Source organism: Nannospalax galili, unplaced genomic scaffold (assembly GCF_000622305.1).
Source record: "Nannospalax galili isolate Female #2095 unplaced genomic scaffold, S.galili_v1.0 scaffold763, whole genome shotgun sequence".
In the NCBI taxonomy this organism is placed as follows: Eukaryota; Metazoa; Chordata; class Mammalia; order Rodentia; family Spalacidae; genus Nannospalax; species Nannospalax galili.
The window spans coordinates 304,393-327,168 of NW_008349451.1; the positions used below are offsets into that span (position 1 = coordinate 304,393).

General features: G+C 38.2%; 1 protein-coding gene across 1 annotated transcript in view; it reads right to left on the minus strand.

The window, feature by feature from the left end:
- Cops4 (COP9 signalosome subunit 4) overlaps positions 1 to 22,776 on the minus strand; it is a 53,954-nt gene that overhangs the window by 18,817 nt on the left and 12,361 nt on the right. Inside the window, exons 2-9 of the mRNA XM_008846854.2 lie at positions 20,647 to 20,726; positions 18,111 to 18,262; positions 17,341 to 17,444; positions 13,163 to 13,316; positions 12,869 to 13,019; positions 6,499 to 6,669; positions 5,057 to 5,172; positions 2,647 to 2,731 (exon numbers count right to left, since the gene is read on the minus strand). Coding sequence (XP_008845076.1) covers positions 2,647 to 2,731; positions 5,057 to 5,172; positions 6,499 to 6,669; positions 12,869 to 13,019; positions 13,163 to 13,316; positions 17,341 to 17,444; positions 18,111 to 18,262; positions 20,647 to 20,726 — 1,013 coding nt within the window. The remainder of the gene's footprint in view (positions 1 to 2,646; positions 2,732 to 5,056; positions 5,173 to 6,498; positions 6,670 to 12,868; positions 13,020 to 13,162; positions 13,317 to 17,340; positions 17,445 to 18,110; positions 18,263 to 20,646; positions 20,727 to 22,776) is intronic.

Consider the following 22,776-nt stretch of genomic DNA (forward strand, 5'->3'; position numbering starts at 1 on the left):
TTAATTGGGGAAACCATGATGGAGGGGTTAGACAATGCGAGAGATAAATAATGCCTAGCTAGGAGCAAAAACCAGAGGGAACCATATTAGTCCAACAACCTACTGACAAATTATACATAGCAGATCCAGAAATATATGTCTAGGCAAGGTTTATCTGAGAACAACTGGTCTTCACCCAAGATTTATCTACATAGCACACAGTAATTAAAATTACCAGACTGGTGGAACTAACCTTCTTGAATGTTTAACAGATATACTTTGAGGCCTATACTAATTTGGTCAGAGGGACATAAAGGACAGTTTTTGCTCCTTGCCCTCCTAGGTCAACTAGCTCCAGGGGACTATGAGCATCTCTCAAAATGTCCTGTAATTGTGGTGGGTCACCTATCCTCTTAATCAAGGAGTCCAAGGAGATCCCACCAGATGGACTTGAACCAGTGTCCAGCCTACAAAAAAGAGGGTCAACACAGAGGAATCATTTCCTCCATGCTTCCAAGCGAAGCCAGTCATGATTGATCAGGACCTTTGACTTATCTTCACATAGGCAGAACTGGTAAAAGAAAGGAGCCAGGGACTCCTCCCAAGCCCATGTGACTCCTGAGGAACAGATCCTCAAATGGCCTTAAAAGTAAAAATAAATTGCCAGGGGCATGCCTTTAATCCCAGCACTCAGGAGGCAGAGACAGGCAGATCTCTGTGAGTTCAAGGCCAGCCTGGTCTACATAGTGAGTTCCAGGACAGCTGGGGCTACAGAGAGACCCTGTCTCAAGAAGACTAAAAAAAAAAAAAAAAAGTAAAAATAAACTGGTTTACCTGGGCCAACTGTATGACCTTAAACACCCAAAAGGAAAGTATAACCAAAGATTAAAGGGGCCAATATAATTTTTTAAGAGTCTATATGTATAGCTAAAGGCTACATGCAACTAGCAACAATGCCAGATAGGAGATACCTTCTTTTGATTTGTTGGCCAGGGTGGCCAAAGGACTCCCAGATAGTAACCCAGCATAGAACTGGGAAAATAAACAGCAGAACCCAATCTTATCTAAAGGAATATTGACAACTGATTGCAGCAAGATGAGGAACAGCTGACCTTCCTAAAACAAAGACCTCTAGATAGGCTGACTATATTCACCAGATGGACAAGTAATGGGGAACAGCTGGGGGTGATGACATCACAGCAGACAGTAGCAGGGATAACAGAGTATAAGGGCTCTAGTGGAAGGAGGGAGGCTATGGGAGGGTCCCATATGGGAGGTGGGTGTACAGTTGCATAAGATGGTTTGGAATGTTCTGTGTGATATATACACACACACAAAAAAATCAACAAATTAAAAAAAATGAATTATATTTGAGGAGGAAGGATAAAAATTCACTTCATGTTAATTAGTAGAGGTGATAAACATTACCATTGAAATCTACCCAATGACTTTACAGACATACACAGGTGCCAATGATCTGAGTGCAACTGATTATGACTAGTAATAATCAGATACATACAGATTAGAGATGTATGCACCAACATCTGTGTTATGAGCAAAAACAATGAGTCTTTCTGTAAGAAAGTTTATTTTTAAATGAAATGGAGATCTTTTTTAAAGGTTAAAAACTCATTAATTTATGTCTTATAGGGTTTATACTGAGTTCAATATTGTATAAGTGTAATAACTAAACTGTAAATCAACAACGAACCTAAAAATTTTATAGCTACTTTTGAAAGAGATCTATTTTTGCTCTGGAAACTGTTAATGAGTATGTTAAAGCTGTAATGAAATGCTTCTGAAAAAATAAAAAAATAAGTAAAATCTTTAAAACAAAAGAAAACTCAATCTGAAAGGATCACTGCAATATAGGAAAAAGAATTGTCTGAAGAACTACATCACGAATCCCAGGCAGAGATAAGGACTTGTGAGCTTGTGGTGTCTATCTGATTCCTGACTCTCCACCAGCAACATTACTACTAAGTACAAGCTTGAAAGATGGGTTTTCTGGACAACTGGAATAAAAAGTCAATAGGCAACTTAAGTGTTCTAGGGAACATGGAATTGAACTAAAAGATCATGAATCTAAAATCTACAGAAAGAGAAGACACAAAAGGGCTGCAATGACTGGGAGGGTATAGACATCACCGACTAGTGGCTGCAGGGGTGAAAGAAGAGCTGAGATGCAAGAGGCAGAGACCAAGACAGATCGCTGGGGACCACCCCAAACTGTGTGGTCCAAAGAAACATTTCAAATCAGATCTTTACAAGTGGAATAGTCCAAGGTGTAAGTTGGGAATGAGAGCTGAAAGGTATAGACAATGAGAAGTAAATGAATCCACTTACCTGCCACCTGCATGAGTTTAATGAGTTGCTGATAGAAAATGCAACTGTCACTGCATGCACCCAACACATGGTTTGGGGTCAATAAAGATCAAGTGACTGAATGAGTGAACTGGTATGATGCCAGTTTCAAAATTTTCCTTAGCTTAGAAGTGATGCATTAAGTAGATTCATGAACATAACTTTAAATATTATTTAAATTTTTCTTTTGTAAATAAGCTCACTCCAAGTAATATAATTCTGGGTCAAAGGAAACAATTCAACATATTTAATCATAAATATGCAACAGTCCATTGCCATTTCACTACAATGAAAATTTCTTACTTTCAAAATGCACTATTCCATCAATTTGGTCAATAAATCCATTCATACGTCCTTCTGTTATCATTTGAGATGCTATCTTTTCTGCCTATAAAGAAAAATCAGAAACTTAAACATCATATCTAAGAGTCAGACACATGTAAGAGAAAATTAAAGTCTTTGGCTCAAATGTCTTTAAGATTTACAAGAGTTTATCATTTGTTGGGAGATGACATCTCATATTCCTAATTTTTTCTGCATACAAGCCATTATTTTAAGTTGGCTAAGATCTATTTTACTTTGTTGGGAGTGTGTCATTGTTGCTTGGTCTTTTTGGATACAGGATCTCACTATATAGCCCAGGCTGACCCAGAATTCATGATCCTCTAGCTTTAGCCTTCCAAGTGCTAAGAATACAGACTTGTGCTGGGAAGTGTTGGCGCGCTCCTTTAATCCCAGGGCTTGGGAGGCAGAGGCAGGCGGATCTTTGTGAGTTCCAGGCCAGCCTGATCTACACAGCAAGTTCCAGTCCAGGCCAGCTGGGACTACAAGGAGACCCTGTCTCAAAAACACCAAAAAAAAAAAAAAAAATACAGACTTGTGCCACCAAGCCAGGCTTGTTGTGAGATTTTAGACAAATACCAATTTTTCTTTTTTTTTTTTTTTTTTTTTTTTTGTCTTTTTGAGACAGGTCTCCTTGTAGCCCCAGCTGACCTGGAACTCACTATGTAGACCAGGCTGACCTTGAACTCACAGGGATCCGCCTGCTTCTGCCTCCCATGTGCTGGGATTAAGCAAGCATTCAACCAACTGAGCTACAGAATCAGCCTAATTTTTCTTTTCACTGGGATCCAAATCTTTAAAAAAAAAAAGGCAGGTAGTTCTGCTACTGCCCTTGCCCAACCCCCTTGCAATGTACTAAAATTTGCCTTCGACTGAGGGTGGGGAGCTTATTTTTCCCATTTTATTTCACTTTAATTTCTATGTATTTCTCACCCCCAGCTTTTGCTGTTGTTACCTTCTTATGTGTTCTGAGCTATTCTCCCTCAGGTGAAGCAGCCACAGCACTTGGGAGGCAGAGGCAGATGGATCTCTGTGAAATGGAGGCCAGCCTGATCTACACAACGAGTTCCAGGCAGCTGGGGTTACAGGGAGACCCTGTCTCAGACAAAATAAAACAGAACAAAAAAAAACCCAAATGGTAACTGTAATCTCAGTTCCCAAACTGATTCGATTCGTTACTGAATGTGTACAGGTAAAGAAACAGTTAGAAAATTCTAAATTAAACCTGAAACACACATATCTGTAATCTCAGTAACTGGAAGGCAGAGGCCGGAAGATTCAAAGCTCAAGGTCATCCTTAGCTACCTACTGAGATCAAGACCAGTCTAGGCAGCATGAGATCCTGTCTCAAAACAAAAAGAAATCCTAAAGTAAAACTTACCAAACTGCATGACCTTAATTAAGGCTTACAAAAATAAGGCAAAGTAAGACTGAGTGCTTACTTTTTTTTTTTGTTCTTTTTGAGACAGATTCTCCCTGTAGCACCAGCTGGCTTGGCTCTCACTATGTAGACCAGGCTGGCCTTGAACTCAGAGATATGCCTGCCTCTGCCTCCCAAGTGCTGGGACTGAAGGCATGCGCCACCACACCCAGCCTACTTTTAATATTATTTAAAATTAAGATTTTTCATGAATGGGGGCTGGAGAGATGGCTCAGTGGTTAAGAGCACTGACTGCTCTTGCTGAGGACCTGGGTTCGATTCCCAGCACCCACATGGAGGCTACGAACCATCCTTAACTCCAGTTCCAGGGAAATCCAAAGCCCTCTTCTGAACTCTGAAGCATTGCACGACACAGGTGCACTCACATACATGCAGGCAATACACTCATACACATAAAATAAAAATAATAAAATATTTAAATTTTCATCATTTTTCATAAATGATAACTAAAGCACTCTAAATACGATTGGTATTCTGTTGCAATTTGTGTCTGATCAACCAAATCCAAAGAATGAAATAAAATTCACTTATATGTCATTCAACTCTTTAAATTAAACCAATCACAGACATTACAAGAGAACAGCCTGAGGTATTACCAGAGACATTATCTTGAAAGATAAAATATTAAACCTTTGAGTCAATTTGGGCAGAAGAAACAAGCAAAGCACATATCACAATCTAAAATTTCAGAAACTTGAAATCATTGCAGTGGATTTAAACACACCAAACAAAAAGATATTCTTATGAACTTGGAACTCCTTTAAGATTTCCGTTCTAGGTAATGTTATCACAAAACAATATAAAAAAACAAAACTACTAAAGAAGTTTCATTGTAATGATATTTTGCCATTTAAATAGGTTTTCTTATCAAGTATGCATTTTCTCATTACTTGATTCCCTTTTGTACAAGCACTGAAATTAAGAAAATACCTTTGCTGCAGGGATCTCTAAGAGAGCTCCAAGTTCTTCAAAGGTAATGTTATTATATAATTTGCTTGCTGACAACAAGTTATGTTCAATAACAGCTCTGTCCAAGATGCTGGAACCTTAAATAAATATAAATATAAATATAAACATAAATATAAACATTTAAAACAGTTAAACATTTGAAACTAGTTTCATACTTTAAAAGGGGCCATCTTTAAATTTGAAAATTTCTAGGCATGTAATAACCTTTAACCATCATCTTTACTACTCTGATCAATATTTAATTGATTTTTTCCATGTATTTCATAAAGAACATCTCAAACAATCTTAATCATCTTTATAACCCCGTCCCCACTAGCACCCATCCATAGCCTCCCCAATGGAGCCCATATACTCTGTCAGCCCTGTTAAGGCCCACTGTGTTGTCAGTGTCCCAAGGCATTCCCCAGTGCAAGTCCATCCACTGAGGTCTAGTCAGCCTATCTAGAGTCCCTTGTTTTAGGAAGATCAGCTCTTCTTCACCTAGCAGCAATCAGTTGCCAATATCAAAGAAGCTATTTTAAAAGATCTGTAGATAAACATATATAAAATAATATAATGAGCCGGGCGTGGTGATGCACACCTGTAGTCCCAGCACTTGGGGAGGCAGAGGCAGGCGGATCTCTGTGAGTTCAAGGCCAGCCTGGTCTAATAATAATAATAATAATATAATGAAGAATATTAAAAACCTTTTTCTTGGCAAAGACAGTTTGTTTTAAGCAAATACATCCCTTAACCAGAAAATATGACAGAAATTCTTTTTTTTAATTAATTTTTTATGTGTATGATTTTGTCTACAATGAAAGTAAGTACATCTATGCATGCAAACCTGAGGAGGCCAGAAGAAGGCATCAGATTCCCTGGAACTGGAGTTACAGTTAGCTGCCATGTGGGTGCTAGGAACCAAACCCTGATCCTCTACAAGAGCAGTCAGTGCTCTTAACCACTGAGCCATCTCCCCAGCCCCAGGGGAGTTCTATTCTTCTTGACAGTACTTTACCCTGAAGAACCTTGGGGAAGATACTATGCTAAATTTTGCTCTAAAACGAGACTAGATAATTATACTCTGTTATAATCTGTTTATTGTTATTTATCTGTATAAGTTTTTTTAAAAAGTGTCATAGGTATAATCTTTAATTTTTCTGCTCTCACAAGTTTTTTTTGTTTTTTTAAAGCATTATTTCACAAAATGCTTTCCAACAGGGACCATTTTAAATATACCACAAGGTCATGTCTGTCTGTGCTTGACACTTACCATCAGTTAATATAATATTAATCCTTTTTAAAATCAGGGAGTACTATATGGAAGTATTATAAAAGACGGCAAGATGCTTCTAATCTCACATACTTACCACTAGTTTATACCTACTATTGACCACCACATATGCATAAGACTTGATTATTACCGTCAGCTGTAGTTGCTTTTTGGTGCGGCATCAACATTGCAGCAAATTCTTGAAGCTGATTTCCTCTGATGATTCTATCTAGGTACATTTTCTCTAGGATCCCGTATGCAGCAAGCTGCTGGCACCTTTCATCTTTAAAGAGAGTAGCCAGCATCCGAGAACGCTGCTGTCCTAAGGGAAACAAAGAGCATCAAATATTTTCAAATGTTTCTTCAATGACAAAAAATCATTCTATTACCTCATTTTTGTCTACTAAAATACAATCCTCATTAATCATGTTCTATAGTCACAGCCACCACTTAGGCTCTCATCACTTGCGAGATGGAAGCAAAAGATCAGAAGTTCAATATCATCTTTCTCTATATAGCAAGTTTGAGACCAATCTGGTCTATATAAACTCTATCTCAAAAAAAAAATATTCATGGCAGTAATACTTTTTTTGAAGATTTTTTTTTTAATTTTTTTGGGGGGGGGTGTCTTTTTTTGAGACCGGGTCTCCCTATAGCCCCCTGCTGGCCTGGAACTCACTATGCAGACCAGGCTGGCCTTGAACTCACAGAGATTTGCCTGCCTCTGCCTCCCAAGTGCTGGGATTAAAGGCATGGACTATCATACCTGGCTTAAAAGTATTTTTAAAATTTTATGAGTGTTTTGCCTGAAAGTACGTAAGTGGACCCATGTGTGCAAACCCACAAAGGCCAGAAGAGGGTGTTGGACCCCCTAGAAATGGAGTTAAGGATGGTTGTTAGCTGCCATGTGTGCTGGGAATGAAACCAGAGTCCTCTGCAAAAGCAGCCAGTGTTCTTAACTACTGAGCCATCTTTTCAATCCCTTATATTTTTAATTATGTGTATGTGTGTTTCTGGGTGTATGTATACATGAGTGCAGGTGCCAATGGAGGCCAGAAGAGGGCATCTGAACCCCTGGAGCTGGAGTTACAGGAGGTTGTGAACCCCAGGTGGGTGCTGGGAACTGAACCCAGGCCCTTTAGAAGAGCAGCTGGTACTCTTAACCACTGAGACATCTCTCCTGCCCACAGTACTATTCTTAATAACCAATAAAAAGTGAACCAAAGGCAATAGGATAAATTGTGGTATAGTCATACAACAGAATACTACATAACAATGAAAATTAAGAAAGCACTGTCTAACAATATAAATTTCATAAAGATGATCAAGAGAGAAATAAATACACTACATAATTTCATTTACATAAATATATAAAGCCAGGTACTGCTAATATAACAGTGACTGTTCCTGGAGGGTAGAGTTGGCACTGCACTGCTGACTAGGAGTATTAAGGAGGCTTTTTGGGGTGATGGTAACATTTTATTTCTTGTTCTGGGTGCTTCTTACATGAAAATGTTCAGTTTGTGAAAGTGTATTAAGCTGTACGCTTCTAATATGCACACTTTTATGTATGTGTATTATACACACAGAAAAATAAGTATATTACAAAACCAAAATCAGGAAAAAAGGAAAATAAAAAAGAATGCTCATGCTGAAGAACAGAATTAACAAATCACTATTTTGTAGCATACAATGTAAGGAAGGACAAAGATCAAAATTATAAAAAGGTACTAAATTATAGTATTAGAGGCAAAAGAATAGGATTTTTCTAGATTAACATGACACAGATTAATGAGTAACTGCAAACAAAATGTGCTTTTACAATGGAATCTCTGGTACCACAAACAAAATGATCAAACTCAGATTCACGAAGCTGAGCAACCTGAACATTACATGTTCTGTTTGAAAATAAGTGGGGCATCATTATAGGGTGCTCTTCCTAGAAAATTTTAAGCTGAATCTAATCTAACCACTAACTTCCAATTCACAGGCAAAAGTTGGCATTGTAGTGTACATCTACAATCTTAGCACTCAGGAGGATGAGGCAGGAGGATTAGCACAGATTTGAAGCCAGCCAGCCAGAGTAAGATCTTGCCTCAATGAAACAAAACAAAACAGAAAGGAAAAGAAATAAGAAAACAGGGGGCTGGAGAGATGGCTCAGTGGTTAAGAACACTGGCTATTCTTGCAGAAGATCCAGGTGGTTCCCAGCACCCACACAATAACTAACAACCATCTGTAACTCCAGTTCCAGGGTATCTGATGCCCTCTTCTGTCCTCCATGGGCAATGCATGACATGGGTGCACTTATATGCAGGCATAATAACACTCATATGCATAAAATAAAATGTTAAAAGCTGAATATTCAGGACTGCCAGGTACAGGCTGCCTGCCCCCCAGGAGAGCAGCCAATGGGATATTTGCAAAGCCTATCCTGGCTGACTCAGGGTCGAGGCACAAGCAGTTCCCGGCCCCCAGAGAGCAGCTAAAGGGATATTGGCAAGGCCTGTCCTAGCTTACCCGGGGCTGAGCCTATACAGGTAAGTCTCTGATAATCAGTCTCCAGGTGCATGTCTTTCTCTTAGTAGTTCTGCTCAGGTGCTGCTTATACAATTACGTATTATAAATGAAACTGTTCCTAGTACATGCCTTTGTCTTAGAAGTTCTGCTTGGCTACTGCTGATTCAAGTACATGTGATTAATGAAACTGTGATTATTGAAACTGCATGGGTCAAAGGAACTTGTGGTTTTGTGCTATATTTCTATAGTAGATTCTTTCCTGCTTTGAGACAAGGTATAAAAACACTGTTACCCTGCAATAAAGTGCCTGCATGGTTATCGGCCTGCAGGTCCTCCTGATCCCAGCTGTTTCTGTGTCTGTGTCTTTTTTCCTTAATCCCCTACCTTTCCCACTCAGGTTTTAGGATCCATCGCAACTGGACTGCGGCATCCAAAAATAAAAATAAATAAAAAAGAAACAAGAAAACAATGCTTATCAGACAAATCTAGAATGAAAGACCTTGTATATAATCACTTCCTTGAAGTCTGCAAAAAGGCAGCATATTTTTTTAAAAAAAGAGAATACCATAGTCAGATGTGTTATCCATTGTGCAACTGGCCGGGCGAGGTGGCCAGAGGCAGAGGCAGAGGCAGAGGCAGGCAAATCTCTGTGAGTTCAAGGCCAGTCTGGTCTACATAGTGAGTTCCAGGTCAGCTAGGGCTACTATAGAGAGACACTGTCTCAAAAAGATCCCCCCACCCCCAAGAAAAGAAAGTACATAAAACAGTGATTACAGAAGTGCCTAGAGTAGCATAGTTGTGTTCTATTAAACTAGTGATTGAAGAAACCTGAATATAAGTAAAGCAATTTCACTCTTAGCTAATTTTTGTTTTGGAAAATTAAATTCTTTTTCATAAAAATACATCATTGCTATTTACTTTATTCCATAAAAATACATTAATACATCTATTATTGTTACTTCATTTTTATTTTATGTGTGTGAGTGATTTACCTATACATACGTAAGTGTACCTGAGGGTACAATGCCCACAGAGGCCAGAAGAAGGGATTGGATCTCGTGGAACTGTAGCTACAGATGGCTGTCAGCCACCATGTGGGTGCCGGGAACTAAACTTGAGTCCTCTGCAAAAGCAGCCAAGTGCTCTTAACCACTGAGTCATCTCTCCAGGCTTACTGTTACTTTTAAATAAATTATATATATACATATATAATATATTCAAATTTCTCATTTAAATTTATAATACAATAAGCAAAGATTGTAAACTGTATTAAAAGCTCTATAAAGTTTTTGATAATGTTTTTCTAGGTATAAAAGGGTCTGGGCGCTAAAGAATTTCAGAACCTAAAGTACTGAGGAATTAAAAAACCAGAAACCTCTCTAAGCAAGTCAAAAGATCCTAGGAGCCATAAAAAAAAAAAATTGATAAATTAAACCACACACAAATTAGAGGGCTACAAATTGACAGGGCACTTGCCTACCAAGTAAAAAGCCCTGGGTTCAATCTCTAGCACCTCAAAAAATAGAAAAACTAATATAGGGCTAAAAACTAGTTCAGTGGCTAAGAACACTTGCTGTTCTTCCAGAAGACCAGAGTTTGGTTCCCATTACCACCTCACAACCACCTGTAACTCTAGTTCCGGGGGATTTGACACTCTCTTCTGGCCTCAGGCACCTACACACACACACACACACACACACACACACACACACATGACATACACTCACACAGACATATACACATAAATAAAAATAAATCTTTTTAAAGCAAATTAAATAAATAAAGATCAGAGGCTAGTGATATAACTCAGTTGTAGCATCCATGAGGCACTGGGGTCCATTCCCAGCATGCACGCACGCACACACACACACACACACACACACACACACACACATACACACAAATAATAATAATAAAATTTCTGCATGGCAAAAATGCCATAAAGTTCAATATGGACAAGTTGAAAAAGTTTGTCAATTTTCTTTTATATGTGAAGAGTCTGTGTACGTGTGTGTGTGTGTGTGTGTGTGTGTGTGTGTTATGAGTATGAGTATTACAACTGCACATATGTAAATGTAATGCCCATAGAGGACAGAAGAGGGAGTTGGATCCCCTGGAACTGGAGTTATGGACTGCTGTTAGCCACCATGCGGGTGCCTAAGCATTACAGCATATAGGTGTGTCCAACCTTTTGACATTGTAGAACAGAGTTCATACTCAAGAACCATGCAACTGAGTTAGAAGAAAAGGTTCATAATGGTTCAAGTAAGTTTACAATTTTGTGTTGGACTGCATTCATAGTTATCCTTGGCTGCAAGCTACAAAGACTATAAGTTGTAACAAAGTCAAACAATAGAAAATCAAACTGAACATATATACTAATATGTAACAATCACTACTATTTAGTTGCATGAAAAAGTAAGTGTGTACCTTGCCACCAATGGTTATTTAAAAAAAAAAAAAAAAAACACTTTTTAAGTAAAGGAAATACACAGGAGTTACAATAGTTCTTTAGAAGATGAAGTAGTACCATGTTCATGCACTGCCTTTTCAGTGACAAAAATAAAATTACTAGTTCATAAAGAATTAAACATTTAAATATGTCATTAGCTTTCAACTGATTACAGTTCAGGAAGAGATTTCAGAATGACTCAGAAAAGTCATGGTTTATTATATATTACAGTATTCCTTCATAATGCTCCTTTCCACTTTTAAGGTGCTTTATATATTTTTTTTTAATATATATTTAATATATACTTTTTTTTACTTAATTTTATGTGTATGTGTGTACTGCCTGCATATAAGTGCACCCATGTCGTGCAATGCCCACGAGGACAGAAGAGGCTGTCGGATACCCTGGAACTGGAGTTATGGACAGTTGTTAGCTGCCATGTGGGTGCTGGGATCCAAACCCGGGTCTTTTGCAAGAACAACCAGTGTTCTTAACTGCTGAGTCATCTCTCCAGCCCAACTTTTTATATATACTTTTAAGTAGCTTTATATGCTACTGAATTCAGTAAAAACTTTATACTTATTAAGGAAAAGAATGAATTCCAGGTTTAAAATTGAAGCTTGAAGATTAAAACAAAAACTGAAAGGGAGTATATTCATTACTATATCATCAATTCTCAGATTAAAAAAACTTTTACAGTTGGGTGTGGTGGCATACACATTTAATCCTGGGAGGCAGAATTCTCTAAGAATTCAAGGCCAGCCTGGTCTACAATAATGAGTTCCAGGCCAGCTTGGGCTACAGGGAGACTCTATCTCAAAAAAAAGACCACAAAAAATTTTTTTACTACATTTATTTATTTAATATGTGCATGAAGGCAGGCACACATGCCAAGGTGCACCTGTGGAGGTCAGAGGAAAACTTGCATGAATCAGTTCTCCCCTTCCACCACACAGGTCTTGAGGATCAAACTCAGGCTGTCACACTTGGCAACCAGCACCTTTAAGGGCTGAGCCATCTCTCCAGTTCAATCTTTAGAATTTTATCTTTGTTTCCATCTTTATAATTTTCATTTGATATTCATTTTTTTAGTGAAATTTTCTAACTAAACTTTATATTAAACTTTCTATTATCTCTTTTAAGTATTCTTTAATTAAAATTTAATTTTTTATTTTATGTGTATGTATATATATTTATGGTCACAGAGATCAGAAGAGAGCATCAGATCCCTTGGAGCTAGAGCTATGGACTGCTAGACGCCATGGGGTGCTAGGAACCAAACCTGGGTTCTCTGCTAGAGCAGCCAGTGCTCCTAACCTCTGAGCCATCTCTCCAGCCTTCTTTTTAAGGTATTCCTAATGTGTGGATAACATTAAAATTTTTTAAGAAAAAAAATCACTTTATTCCTGTTTTGTTTGTATGTTTAAAGTAAATTTACCTTAAGATATCCCTTAGAGGAATATTCCTTGCTAAATATTTCCATAGTAATCATTCTAAAGTTATGAAGCAAAGAAAGCTCACTTCATTTTAGTATAAATTGCATGTTTACCTGCTGATGCTAAGATGGTACAGTGCAAAGCATGTTTTAAGGCCTCTAGTCTTTCACTTTCATGGACTATTGTCTTGTAAGAGAGTTCATTGTACCTTTGTGCAGCTTCAATGAATTTTCTTCTATAATCAAGAACACGTGCATAGCATACCTACAGAGGGAAAATGTACCGATTAAGGGAAAATTGAGAAAAAGGGAATTTCTAAAATATATAAGCATTTCATCAGATGGTCTGAAACACTTTGGTATATGATTCACAATACAAAATTAATTCCAAATTAGTTCATTTGTTACCTTATAATGTATTTGTAATTGTTCATTGGTTGATTCATTCTGAAGCAAGGATGCTCGATTTATGTAAGCCTCTGCCTGGACAGGATCATCATCCTCCAGATATAGCCTAGCAATCTTCAGGTAAGTCTCCAGTTTATAATCTACATTGTACTGTCTAGGATAAATTTTTAAAAAATACAGACTGACTCAATATCTTGTCAAGAAAAATTTTACAAATAATAAAAACTGTTTTTCTCTTTTATATACTCTATTAATATAAGGAAATTAATTTTCTTACTATAGTATAGAAAAACTAAAAGCTGTTTCATTAAACTGCTGCTATTTTCATTGTCACTGAACATAATGCATCATGGCTGCTTCTATCCTCAGACAATCTCATAAGACAAAGATCTTAAAATAACCCCCACTGAGTTTCAGGGCATACAACACATGACTGTCGGGAACGATAGTCAGACTCAGCCTTCCTGGAAAACAACGGCAAGAAACTCTACAATTATCCTTTGAATTCTTTAAACTTGTGTATGCCTTTATGCACTATACTTCCAAATACCAAATCCTAAGAATAAGGAACGTGACTGTGTATTTATTACAAGGGTATTAATTTGTAAAATTACTTATAAATATCTACGATAGGAAGAAATGGAAACCTCTTGTTTACGGTATTTATAGTACTGAAGCTGTGGTGCATAAAAAGGTAGAATATGATGTAGTTAAAATCATTACTAGGTACTTATAGGCACCCTGTATTTTTTAAGTGAAAAAGTGGGATATCACCAGGCTTGGTGGTTCACACCTTTAATCCCAGCACTCAGGAGGCAGAGGCAGGCAGATCTCTGAGTTCAAAGTCAACCTAGTCTATATAAGCAAGTTCCAGGTTAGTCAAAGCTACATAGTGAGATCTCTGGGAAATTGAGGTCAGCCTGGACTGCATAGTCAGTTCCAGGCCAGTTGTGGCTCCAGGGAGACTTTGTCTCTAAAAAACACAAAACAACAAACAAAAAAAGATGGAATACAATAGTTTGTAAAACACCATTAAAATGCACTTCCATACATATTTCAAAATATACTATCAATTAGCATGGTGGTGATATGATTGATGGTTTTCATTTTCCTCCTTACGCCAGTGGTCATACTTTATGCAAGAAATGCAGAACTGAAGGTTTCACATAATTCAAAATTCACATAATTCAAGATTAATTCTCATAGAAAATTAATCTTTTCTATTTATCAGCAAAAGGGGTAATACCATGTAGCAAGAAAAGAATTTATAAGTCACTTGGTTCCAATTTTAAAATTAATTCTTTGTTTTTGATTTGGGGATGGTAGGGCATAGGAAAATTTTCTACAAATTCAAAATTTCTGCTTACTCATTTATTATTAATCATTTATACTGTTTTTCACTTGGAATTCAAATTTATATGAATTTTTACACCACATTAAGCTTTAAATTTTTCAATTTTCTGACAGGAATATTTATCACACTCAGTACTTTAAAAATTAAGATGAGGGGCTGGAGAGATGGCTCAGCGGTTAAGAGCACTGACTGCTCTTGCAGAGGACCCGGGTTCGATTCCCAGCACCTACATGGCAGTTTACGAACTGTCCTTAACTCCAGTTCCAGGGGAATCCGATGCCCTCTTCTGACCTCCGCAGCATTGCATGACATGGGTGCACTCATGTACATGCAGGCAATACACTCATACACATACAATAAAAAATAATAATCTATAAAAAAATTTTTTTATTAAAATGAGTAATTTTTTTTTTTGGTCTTTTTGAGACAAGGTCTCCCTATTGCCCAAAGCTGTCCTGAAACTCACTATGTAGACCAGGCTGGCCTTGAACTCACAGAGATCTGCCTGCCTCTGTCTCCCAAGTGCTGGGATTAAAGGTGTGCACCACCATGTCCAGCTTAAAATGAATAATTTTTATGGCTCAGCAGTTAAGAGTACTAGCTACTCTTGCAGAGGACCCAAGTTTGGTTCTTAGCAAACACATGGTAGCTAACAACCTAGTCTTTAACTCCAGGTCCAGGGGCTCCAACACCCTCTTCTGGCCTCTGCCAGCATTGCAGGCACATGGTACACTTACATACATGCAGGTAAAACACTCATACATATAAAATAAACTTTAAAAAAAGAATAACAGAGCAAGCCAGACACAGTGGCACAAGTCTTTAGTTTGAACACTCAGGAGGCCAACCTGGTCTATATAGCAAGTTCCAGGCCAGCTGGGACTGCAAGGAGACCGTATCTCAAAAAAATAAAAATAAAAAATAAAATAATGAAAGAGAACTTGCACAACTCTACCGTATCATTAATATAAGCACCTATTTTCTATGCTCCTACCTAATACTTTTGTCACTGGGAGTAATTTTGTCCAGAACATTTGGCAATGTCTACAGGCATTTTGTTTCTCACAACTAGGGATGGCAGTGCTACTGTCACCTAGGAAGAAGAGGCCCAGATGCTGCTAACCATTTTGCAATACAGTTGTTGGCAGCCCCAACAACTAAGGATTATCCTGTCTGAAATGTCAACACTGAGAAACCCTACCTTCAGTGAACTCTCTATGCTCCTACCAAAGCCTATCCCTCTACTAGATTTCCTTCCCCTTCTACGTACTCCTGGAAGAATCCTTTCCTAGTTCCTCAATATCAATTTTTTGCTTTCTAATGGATCAATCATAAAATAATAACCTCTAATTTCCACTGTGATTTCTTACACTATTTCCTTTCTTCCCCTTTTGAAAACTCTCCCAAAGAGCTATCTACACTCACTATTTCAATCAGGCTTTCACTCTCCAATTTCACCAAAACAGCTCTCATCCAGTCACAGTATGACCCATCAGTACCACGTCTGATCCCTTGCTCTTTTCCTCATACAGCTTCTAGAAGAGCACACTGTACTCTTCTGGTGCTCGGACCTCAATGAACAATCCTTCCCATTTGTTACAGCTCCTTCTTGCCACTGACATGAGGCTGGAGTGCTCCAGGCCTCGTATGTACTCCTTTTCTCTGTATATATTCCCTCCCTCCCCTGGGAAGGAATCAGTTCAGACTAATAGCTTTCAATTTGGTAGTCAATGACTCCTAGATGTCAGTCTATAACCCAGACCACCCTAACTCCAGATTAAAATATTTGACTCACTACTAGACATCTTCACTTGGTTACCATATATCCAAACTCTTGATCATCCCTTAAAACCTATTCCCCACTTGGTAGATGGCAACTCCATCTCTGCAACTGTTCAAACCAAATATCAGGATTTATCTGGATTATTTTGCATATTCCACATCCAAGCCATGGTAAATCTTGTTTAAAAAAAAGCTTAGCATGATGGTGCACACCTTTAATCCCAGCATTCTGGAAGCAGCAGCAGGCAGATCTCTGTGAGTGCTAGCCAGCCTGGTCTACATGGCCAGTTCCAGGTCAGCCAGGGCTACAGAGTAAGACCCTATCTCAAAATAAAACAAAACACCATATCCAGAATACAACATTTCTCAGAGCCTTCACTGAGCTATGGTAGTGATAAGTCTCTAAATTAATATCCCTACTTCTATTACTGCTTGCCAACAGTTTATTCTCAACCCAGTAGTCAGTGAGTCTTTAAAACATAAATCACATTAATCATAAATCACACTCTTCTGTTCAAAAATCCTCCAATGGCTAGCTCTCCTTTCACTTTGAATCAGAGTATTCACAACATCTTCAACACCTCACAGAATCTGACCTCGGCACTGATTTCTTTCTCTTTCCTTCCTGGCCTCTCTACCTACCCTGGCTTCCTTACTCTTCTTTAGAAAATGCAAGTATGTTACCATATTAATACCTCTGTGTTAACCACCCCTTCTAAAAGCTACCTAGTTATACTCTGCCATATATAATTCAGATGCTCCCTTAACACCACCAAGTCTTTGAAAACATAACAGCAGGGACAGCTAATATCTCAATCAACCACCCTATTTAATGATACAAACAGCCTGTTAGCACTTGGTCCCCTTTCTTTTCTCCAGAGCATTTATCACAGACTAACAAGCTACAACATTCATTTTTATTTCCTGCATTAGGATCTAAGAAAAAGTGTTAGTACGCATTTAAATATGTCATATATGTGTGTATATATATATATATATATATATATATATATATAAATACAATATCCACTATTTACTATACTTTTGTCCTGTTTCCAAAGGAATTCCCACCAACACTTGGGCTGCATTTCTCCAATCTTCTTCTTTCTCATAAATGGATGCAAGATGCTGTCTTATGGAAGCAACCTAGAATAACAGTAGACACATATGTTGCTGTAACAATGCTCTCATTCAGCATATTAAGCTACAAGCAAATAGCAGAAGTTTATGTAGATCACCCAATTTTTTTCCATAAAGTTTGTAACACAGAATATTAGAATAGTGAACTGAAATGTCACATTTCTGCAATGTGAATTTTGGCAATATTTTTGTTTAAACATTAAATTTTGCTTTTATGTTGTTACATATATGATGCTGGAGTTTTTCCTGTTTTCACCTTCGGTAATAATTTTACTAGGGCTGACAAGATAGCTCAGTGAGTAAAGGTGTTTGCTGCAAAAGTATAACCCGAGTTCAATCCCTGGAATACATTCATGTAAGGTGGAAGGAGAACCAACTCCTCAAAGTTGTCCTCTGACTTGCACATGTGCACCATAGTACCCACGTACACATGTACACAGACACACACACCATACTAATACATGATAATAATGAATAAAATTAAATTTTAAAAACTTTACTAAAACTGCAGTGAGAGTTGCAACATTCTAATACCTATTTGATTTTATATTGTAAATGTTGTTTGACACAGTTTTATAAAAAATGAAACTGAGTTATTAGTTAGCTCCTACAAGAACTTAATGACATCAGATCATAAAAATAATTGCGGTTATTTTAAGATTAGAATTGTACCTGCTCCTCAAATGAAATGACTCTAGGCTGGATCTTTTCCAAGGTGAAATGGTAGATTTCTTTGGCTGTGCTATCAGGCAGATTAGGGAGGTGTGTACAGAAATCAGTCAGCAACTGTCGTGAGATCACAAGACTGACATTCTCATTTACCACTGTTTTAAAAAAATGAGATTGAAAATATGAATAACACATAAATTTTCATTGAGCAATTAAATTCTACTTAATTCTATGAGGGCAGCTTTCAATGCATTATTCACAGATTTCCATATTCTTATCATCTTCTTATACAATCAGTTTCTTTTTCTTTCTTTCTTTGTTTTGAGACAGGGTCTCACTGTGTAGCCCTGGCTGACCTGAAACTCCCTGTGTAGACTAGGCTGGCCTTGGCTCACAAAGATTGGCCTGCCTCTGCTCCTGAGTGCTAGGGTTAACAATCAGTTTTCTCTATGCTGAATTTTACTTGATTACATACTTACTACAACAAAGCAGCAAAAATTCCCCGTAACTCTTCTAAGAAACAGAAATAGCTGGAAAAATTAATAGTTCAGAATTAATATTTTCTTTCTCCTGTTTATTTTCTACAAAGTGAAGACAGAGAGCATCTATACTTTGCTTATATGCTTTTATCACCAATCACTCCACAACAGAGTTAAAGAAGAAAATAGTAAAACCACAATTATGCCATTTCTACTTTTCCAATAAAAAGTTCTGTCAGCACTGGACATACCAGCATGTGGGAGGTATCACTCTATGTGACTAACATCAATGTTCTAAGGATAAACTGATTACTCAGAATTTAATTTCTCTATGCTTCTGTTTCCTTATATATGATATAGCTACTATCAACTACCCCATAAGACTTCTGTGACACTTAAACGCAATAAAATACAAAGCACTCTAAACAACCTGACAGCACTTAAAAAATATTTGTTATTATTATCATTCTATTTTTACATTCCCTTTTTTTTCAGTGCTGAGGATGGAACCTAGGACTTGTATATGTTAAGGGTTCTATTACTGAGTTACATGCCTGGTTCCATCATACTTTATTGTTGAATTTATTTATTTATTTATTTATTTATTTATTTACAGTCTCACTATGTAGTCCAAGCTGGTTTCGAACTCACAGAGATTCACTTACCTGTGCCTCCCCAGTGCTGGGATTAAAGGTGAGTGCTGCCACATCTGGCCACTTACACATTTATAAATGTCATATGATTATAACTAATTGTTTATAGACAAATCATTCAAATCTCAAAGGAGCAGTTAGTATGAAAATAAAAGATGATTCAAAAGTTTGAGTTCTGTTAACATAAATAACCTTAAATATAGATTGCTTTTCTTGGGGATCTTTGGATTCAAATTTTATATAAAGACCAACGTTTATAAAAAGTACTATCCCCTTGCTACTGTAATAGATATTCCTAATAAAGCTATTCTGAGCAGTTTTTTCTGAAACCACTGGCAGTTTGCCTCATACTGCAGGTAGTAACTTAATAGTTTTTGCAATTAATTCATTTATAATACATTAATTGGAATTCATTATTAGATAATATGGGATGTGACGAGAAAGTTTTACTACAATTGCAATTGGTCACTTGAAACCAAAACTACTACACAAACTAGTATTATTCAAGGAAAGATAATAAGGACAGTAAAAGTATAGTAATCAGAAAACCTAGTTTGTAGTCTGGCTTTGCCACTGGCAACCTAACTACTCTGGAAGGTGACTGAGGCGTGGGGAGGTTAGTTTCTCCTGAGACTAATTTTACAAAATATATAAGGATACCTATAATTACATGTCCAATCACAAGATGATTAAATCAGCCTATGTGGTAGACATTGTGTGTGAGAACACACACACATCATTAAGCACCATCAATGTTGGTAATTCAGTCTGAATTTCAGCCTAAATTCTGAGTAATTTTCATGATAAAGGAATATGCTAAAAGCTGGGACTGGGGAAAAGTCCATTGAAAATTTCTACTCAATTCAAAGAGAATATTCTTAATATTATTAACAGTGAACACATAGCAAGTGTTTGAATGCCAGCACTTTATTAGGCTTATTGACTCATTTAATCCAACAATTCTATAGGGTGTCATGTTCTCATTTTGTAGATGAAGAGAGGCACAAAAAACTTAAACAACTTACCCAAGATCATAAAATAGCATACCAGGATCTGAATTGAAACCATTACCTTTACACTATGCTATGTCACTCTATCAGAAACTATATAAAACCTAACTTGGGATTTCAATACTGAAAATTCAATGAAAAATAATCAAACTATAAATAGTTTAAATTCTGGAATAAGCCAATCTCAAAGCTTATTTAGCATTGATTTGTTTTAATTTTTTTTTTTAAAAAAAAAAAAAGGCTTTTAAGTTAAAAAGAAAGAAAACTGCCCCACACACAGGCCCTCAGGCCAATCTGATGGAGTCTGATGGAGGCCATCTATAAAAAAGCTTTTAAGAAAGCTTTAAAGTACCAGCTCAGTAATACAAGGCAAACACACCATTCCCATTCCACTTACTTGCTTCCACAAAAGCTTTCAATGCTTCTAGTTGTTCTGCCCCGGATAACTGAATGGCTTTTTCCAGGATCTGACGATATCTAAAGCATTACCAAATAAAAATAATGTGGCAGTTAGTTCGAGTTGTCAACGTGGAATGATTTAGAATCACCTGGGAATAGAGTCTCAGTGGGGGACTATCTAGACCAGGTTGGCCTGTGGGCAGGTCTGTGGGGGAAAACCTTGATTATGTTCACTGAGGCATTAAGACCCACTGTGGGTGGCACCCTCTCCTAGTCAGGGAATCCTGAACTGTGTAAGAGTGGAGCAAGCACCCTGAGCACAAACATGTAATGCCTTCATTCTCTCTTTGTGCTTGACTGTGGACATGACCAACTGCTTCTAGCTCCTGCTGCCTTAACTTCCTGGCAGTGATGGACTATAATCTGGAATTGTGAACTAAAATAATTTCACCTCTAAATTGTCTTTCAGGGTATTTTATGACAGCAACAGAAATAAAACTGAGACATACTTTCTAATGCAAACTTTGAAGTTCACTTATTCATTTGCTTGTCTATTTGTTTTTGGTTTGTTGAGTCAGAGTTTCATTATATTGCCCAAGCTGGTTTCAAGCCCCTGTGGAGCCCAAAGCTGGCCCTGAATTCCCTGGGTAGCCAGGCTACCTTTGAACTCCTGATCCCCCTGTCTCTGCCTTTGTCTTAGATGCTAGGATTACCGCTGTGACACTATGCTCTGGCTTATTTATTCAATTCTACCACTAACTTTGATGTATAGTTGGTCTCTTCTATTTCCCCTAATTTCTTTCACAGTTTTCTTTATAGCACACTGAAAAAACTTTTCTCAGTTTTCCATCTCATCTTGGGGCCAAAGAGATAGCTCAGTGGATAAAGGTGCTCACTGGTAAGTGACAACCTGAGTCCAGTCCCACATGGTACAGGAGAGAACTGCTTTTCCCACAAGTTGTTCTTGGATCTCTACACATGTACCATGGCACACACACTTGTGTGCACACACACACACACAAACTAAATAAATGTAATTTTAAAATTTTTAAAGAAATACTAAACCTGGGGTTGGGGATTTAGCTCAGCGTAGTAAGTGCAAGGCCCTGGGTTCAGTCCTCACCTCCAAAAAAAAAAAAAAAAAGAAAGAGACCACCCCGGCTAACTCTCCTGGCTTGCTCTCCTATCCTCGGGCCTCTTGGGGTGGGTCTATGGCGCAGCCCTCCACGCCTTGACTCCCCCGGCCTCATTCCCCTTCCATCTCCCCCGCTGTTCTCTACTCCTGGTTTGGGCCCTGCACCATTCCTGGTCTTGGGTCCCCAGACACCTGGGGAACCGGTGCTGCTTCCTGATCCTTTTCACCCAGGCCAGCTTGGTGCCTTCCTTGGGCCCCAGGAACACTGCTTTTGGACCTGGCCCCACCCTCACCTCTCTCTGCTTCCCTGGACCTGCACCACCGGCTAACTCTCCTAGCCTGCTCTCCTACCCTCAGGCCTCTCTTGGGGTAAGTCTATCGCGGAGCCCTCCATGCCTTGACTCCCCTGGACTCATTCACACTTCCATCTTCCCCGCTGTTCTCTACTCCTAGTTTGGGCCCTGTGCCATTCCTAGTCTTGGGTCCCCAGACACCTGGGGAACCAATACTGCTTCCTGATATTTTTCACCCAGACCAACTTAGTGCCTTCCTTGGGCCCCAGGAGCACTGCTTCTGGACCTGGCCCCACCCTCCCCTCCCTCTACTTCCCTGGTCCTGCAACCCCCACCAGCCTCTTTCTGGGGCTCCAAGGCTTACCTTTACTCTCCCTGATCCTTTGCATCCAGTACAACCCAGCTACTCAATCTACTCCCTGGGAAATCTTGGGGCTTCTTCCCACCCCATCTGCCTTTGCATACCTGCCTGGCATGGCCACGGCCAGGATCTCAGGTCAGTCCAACACCCAAGTTCCTGAGGCCAAAATCATTCTTAGAAGATTACAGACTAAGGAGAAAGTCTGAAAACTTCTGACCCACATTGGAGTTGGTCCACCATGGAACTCCTGAAGACAAAATCAGTCCGGCCATGACAATATAAAATCAAAAAAGAGAACCAGAAGCTTAGACAAACCAGCTCTTCATACCCAAAAGGATA